General features: G+C 34.7%; 2 protein-coding genes across 2 annotated transcripts in view; both read right to left on the reverse strand.

Annotated features, from left to right (window-relative positions):
- Positions 1-1,319, reverse strand: part of LOC132163065 (uncharacterized) — a 2,476-nt gene extending 1,157 nt beyond the window's left edge. Inside the window, exons 1-2 of the mRNA XM_059573264.1 lie at positions 720-1,319; positions 549-618 (exon numbers count right to left, since the gene is read on the reverse strand). Coding sequence (XP_059429247.1) covers positions 549-618; positions 720-1,319 — 670 coding nt within the window. The remainder of the gene's footprint in view (positions 1-548; positions 619-719) is intronic.
- Positions 1,320-3,866: 2,547 nt separating this feature from the next.
- Positions 3,867-4,903, reverse strand: LOC132164340 (uncharacterized). Its single transcript, XM_059574837.1, has 2 exons — positions 4,211-4,903; positions 3,867-4,114 (listed from the first exon to the last, which is right to left on the reverse strand). The coding sequence occupies exons 1-2, from the start codon at positions 4,859-4,861 to the stop codon at positions 4,031-4,033; spliced, it is 735 nt and encodes a 244-aa protein (XP_059430820.1). The 5' UTR covers positions 4,862-4,903; the 3' UTR covers positions 3,867-4,030.
- Between the last annotated feature and the right edge of the window lie 937 nt (positions 4,904-5,840).

Here is a 5,840-nt window from a genome sequence, read left to right on the forward strand (position 1 = left end):
AGTTTAAGAGGGGAATTGACATTTTGTTGATAGTTTATGGAGGACATTGACACTATTGGTAATTTAGGGACACATTGACAATTGAGTGGTAGTTTAAGTAGTATGTATACTTTTTGTTTTCAAAACAAAAACATTAACAAACAACAAAAAACACTAAAAAAAAAAAAAACTTAAAAAACTACTTTTATATATATATATATACATATATATATATATATATATATATATATACATAAAAGAAAAGAAAATTAGGGTTAATCACCCTAGGTGGCGAACCATCAGGTATTTGTGCCAAATTCCTACCGTTGGTTTTATGTATGGTTTTGAATCAACCCTACCCTAGGGGTGGCGAACCACCGGTGGCTGAGCCACCCCCAACAATGGTTTTGCGGTGGCTTGGCCACCCCTGAAATGGATGGGGGTGGCTTAGCCACGCCGAGACTGTTAAGGGTGATCCGGCCACCACCCCTATATATATATATATATATATATAATTTTTTTAAAATTTTTATTTAATGTTTTTTATTAGTTTGCCCTCAATGAAGTACCAGTATGCCCAAGGAAAACATCTGTGAGGACTGTGGTAGATTCGAATGAAGCCTTCACCAGCTCCAACCCCTAAGAAGACAAGACAAGACACCACAAATTCAAACAACACATTAGCAAATGCTATCAAAAAATTAAGAAACAAAAGCTATGAATAAATGATTGAAGAACACCTTCTGTATGTCAACAGTGACCGTCTTCTCCTGCAGCAAACCGACATCTTTGACGTTTAAGGTATTGAGAAGGGTGATGCTAGAAATGGTTGACATGGGTTTCACCGTCAAATCATCCATCACCATAAATGTCAGTGTCACAACACCTCTAACATACCCCGTCTCCTTGCGTTGAACCACCGATCTATTCTCTGAAGTTGGAACACCAAAGAGTCCTGTTGGAGTTGGAACACCAAAGAGTACTGTTGTCGTGCGGTACTCTTGTTTTGGTGGTACGAAGTTGAGCAGCAGCGGAGGCGGATGAGTGTCGGATGGGAAGGCTGGTTCAGGCATCAAGAATTTTTCCTTGCTTTGGTGAAGACAGGTGGAGTCGAGGTCTTGGATACTCTCATACACTTTACTCCACGATCCAGGCACAGCTATGCCGTGACTCCGAAAAAGACCCATTATGGAACCAATGGGTATATGTATGAGTCCGAAGAGGAAGTCCACGAATTCCTTCCCGGCCTCTGCGAACAGTACCTTGTTTGAGTTGTTGTCTACAAGAAGCTTCAAGCTTATCGGCATCGCTTTGCTGCTGTTGGGTATTGATGTCGCCATCTTCGTCTCTAAGCTAGTACTGCTTAATTTGCAGGGAGCATGCATATTTGTAGAGAAAAAGGACAAAGTTTAAGTAAGAGCCCTGGTAATTAAAGAGAGAAAAAAAAAAAAAAACAAAAACAAAACAAAAGAGAAAAAAGGTTAGGGGTAATTACCTTTTCCCCATCAACTAGAAGTCACTTTGTCCTCATGAACTGACAACCCTACTGTCAGACCCCATTAAACTACCATTTTGTGCCAAAAACCCTCATTCCGTCAGTCAAAGGTGTTAACTCAAACGGTCAGCTTGTCACTTTATCTTCATGAACTACAACGCATTGTCACTTTACCTCCATAAACTACAATGCATTGTCACTTTGATCGTTTGAGTTAGTGCTTTTGATTGACGAAATGAGGTTTTGGGCACAAAATGGTAGTTGGATGGGGTCGGGTAGTAAGAATATCAGTTCATGTAGACAAAGTGACAATGCGTTATAATTTATGGTAAGAAAAGGAAATTACCCCAAAAGGTTAAGACAGTCAGTTCACATGTTTAAAGCTGCAGCCTCACTAATTTTTTTTTTTTTTTTTGTTATTTAAGTGTTGTAATTTAGTAAAAGTGACTAAAATCCTCATTTTTCAATCTTACTATTTTAACTCAAAATAAATGGTGAGTGAACAATACCCACTATTCACTCACCAAATTAAGAAATCATATAAATTTTCTCTTTTCTTCCATATATTTTGAAAAAATATATATATAAAAAAAAAGAAGTATTTGAAAAAATATATATTTAAATAGAACAATGGAAGTTAATAGTTAAATTAGTGAGGCTGTTAAGTGTGCTTTAAAAAAAATTGATAGATATACTTTTAATTATTTTGCTAAGACTACTAAATTTCACTAACCGTATCTGCTAGGCGGTTAACGGTTAGTAAACATATAACCGCCTACTATAACCGTTTTTTTCAAAGGTGGCCTTTGGGCCAATTTTTGGTTTTGAGCTTTATATACCACATTGGGCCAAATTGCTCCAAAATGAGCCTATATTATGATTAATTATTTGAATCGTATTTATCTTATAAATTTATATTATTCAATATGCATATATGTATGATTATAATTTCTATGGACTTATAAGTTTATAATATACATTGAAACTAAGTTTCTAGGTACTTAGTTGTTGTATTAATATGAATTTGTATATTTATAACTTATGTCATATATATGTATAATTTGTTATTATATAATCATATGATCTAATCATTAATTAATCATGTGATATAATCATATAAGTATAATGATAATACATTAATACTTAAATTGTGATTTGATTATCTCAAAAAAATTGTGATTTAATGATCAATTGATCATGTTATATATATAAATATTATTATTATTATTATAACTATAAAAATATAAAAATATATATTATATAATAAAAGGCGGTTAGCGGTTAGCAGTTATGGCGATTAACCGCCCGCCGTTTCACTCCTAATAACTATGTAAATCTTAGGTTAAAATAAATTAAGATGGGTACCATTGTTGGTTCCTTCTTTTTCTTTTTGTTGATTTTTTTTTAAAAAAAAAATTCTACACACGTTGAAATTCCATCTCACGTTCCTCACATACTTCGCCATTAATTTAAGATTACTTGCTAGTGTTTTGAATGAAAAATTTGACTAAAATTTTCAAAATGACAAAATTCAAGTTGATTGAATTTTCAATCCCATCAATTAAATGAATATACTTTAAAATTTTATATATATATAATAATAATTGTGATTGCCCTTGCCATCTAACTCCACGTATTTTTCCTAATAAAGGGAGGATATTGCAACCTCAATGTAGATTTGAGTAACATTACAAATTAGGTAGTAGATTTAGAGAATAATTGTAGTTTTTCTTCTTATTTATAATTTATACTCTAGATTTTGTGACGTCACTCGAACTTCATCTTGAAATGAAAAACAAGTTGTTCATTTCCTCAACTCAGCAACTCGTCTTATAAACTCACTAACTCTTCTTCCACTCTTTCCTCTGCAACACCATATATAATCCCCACTGCCATATCGATATTGCACCTTGAAATGTTTATCTCGACCAAGGCCTGAAGCCTGAAGAAAGCAATCCCCGGCCACCGGAATCTTCTTTTCCCCTTCATTTTTCTCCACAAATTGCATGCCAAAATAAGACGACTGCTACAAGTAAAGCCCCGAAGTCTTGGTCATTTCGAATAGAATTATTTTATTTTATTTTTTTTTTGTAAAAACTTTTTAATGAAAGTGTTTGATATATAGGATATAGCCATTGAAAAACTTGGTTAATTATCCAAAAAAAAAAAAAAAAATCCATTAATTGTAAAACACCTCCTTGTTTTGTATTAAATGTTTTACTAAATCATTTTTCTTTCGCAACTCCTCTCATCAAATCCTCCCCGCCGGCCAGCGAAATACCCACATCACGATACATCCCAAACACCATTTCTTCTCCGGCCGAAAATGACCCCGATTGGAGCCACCCCTCTTAAATTTTCGGAGGGAATTGAAACAAGGCAAATCCACACGTCAAGTGAAATATATATAGCTCTTTACTAAAACCCATAATTACACTTAGCCCAGCAACTCTTCCTTTTTTATTTTTCCAAAATGATATAAACCATAAATAATTACATATAATTCCACGGCAAAGCTACTCAGAGTCTCAGATTGGCTTTGAAAGTTGAAGAGAACTAAACAAGTAGCCCCTCATTCCCAAGGAAAACATCTGTGAGGACTGTGGTAGATCCGAACGAAGCCTTCACCAGCTCCAAGCCCTAAGAAGACAAGACAGCACAAATTCAAAACAACACATTATTAATTTAAATGCTTCAAAAAAATTAAGAAAGAAAAGCCATGAATGAATTGAACACCTTCTGTATGTCAACATTGACCATCTTCTCCTGCAGCAAACCGACATCTTTGATGTTGAAGGCGTTGAGAAGGGTGATGCAAGAAATGGTTGACATGGGTGTCACCGTCAGATCATCCTTCACCATAAATGTCACCACACCTCTAACATACCCCGTCTCCCTCTGTTCATGTTCAACCACCGATTTATTCCGAGACAGACTAAAAGGAGAATCCGAATCCGAATCCGGATCCGAATCCAAATCATAAATAACAGTTTGGATTAGAGCATTAGAAGGCGAACGCGAAATGAAGTGGTTCTCAACTGATGTGGTGGGTTGTTTTGGTGGCACGAAGTTGAGCAACAAGGGAGGCGGATGAGTGTTTGATGGGAAGGCTGGTTCAGGCATCAAGAGTTCCTCCTTGGTCTGGTGAAGACAGGTGGGGTCAAGGTTTTGGATACTCTCATACACTCTGCTCAACGATCCAGGCCCAGCCATGCCGTGATTCCAAAGAAGTCCCATTATGGACCCAATGGGCATCTGTATGAGTCCGAAGAGGAAGTCCACGAATTCCTTCCCGGCTTCTGCGAACACCACCTTCCTGGAGTTGCTGTCTACAAGAAGCTTCAGGCTTATCGCTTTGCTGCTGTTGGGTGTTGATGCGCCGGCCATCTTTGATCTTTGTCTCTGCTGGTTAATTTGCAGGGACAAAGGACAATATATGTAGAGGAATAAAATGGTATGTACGGACAAAAAATAGTTAGAAATTAATCTAATAAAATTACGTGTCTCTTGTCACGTGCGTTTTTAATAGATTTTTTTTTTTTTTTTTTGACATGTCCACACAAGAGAAACGGGAGGAGAATTCGAACTAGTGACCTCCGCTTCTACGCTTCATGAGGCGTGGTCCATCGCCGATTTAACTATCCATTGGAGACTTTTAATAGATATTAAACACATTATTTGCAGCTAATTTATGTCCGTATAAACATCTATAATTGAATCTTATGATGTATTGTAATCATTTATTAAAAAAGTGATATGTTATTGGGGAGATTTGAGTATATTTATATCTAATTATTGTTCTTTATGTTCTAAAAATGTTTTAAACAAAAATCATTTTTTAATTTTCTGGAAAAGACTTGTCACTTCTGAAGTGAAGAAAAAGCTTTTTTTAAAAGAGATTTTTTTTTCTTTTTTTATTAGCTTGATAACATGTTATCTTTTTAATATGTGATATTTTTCAAGTATTTTGGAGTGTAAAAATATCCTAAATTTTATAATTTAAAAATTGTAAAAATTTTAATTCAACAATGAATAACGATTAATGTGACATTTAAAATTACCAATAGATCAAAATTTAATAATAATCATTTTAAATTCAATGATAATTTTCAATATCATATCACATTGTTAGGAATATATCAGAATAGATGTGTGGGGTCAGCTAGTATGTACGGACATTTAAATTGTTTTTGTCACCGGTCATCTATAATTGAAACTTTTTGGTGCACCGATGAATAATAGCAGGGCCCATAACTCGTACTCCAAATTAAAGCAACGCAAAAGCAGTCAAAAAAAAAAGTAATGCAAAAAGTAACTAGGGTTTGTCTGCTACCGATTAGCAGGGATTTCTGGTTGTTCATTTGTC

Source organism: Corylus avellana, chromosome ca10 (genome assembly GCF_901000735.1).
Source record: "Corylus avellana chromosome ca10, CavTom2PMs-1.0".
In the NCBI taxonomy this organism is placed as follows: Eukaryota; Viridiplantae; Streptophyta; class Magnoliopsida; order Fagales; family Betulaceae; genus Corylus; species Corylus avellana.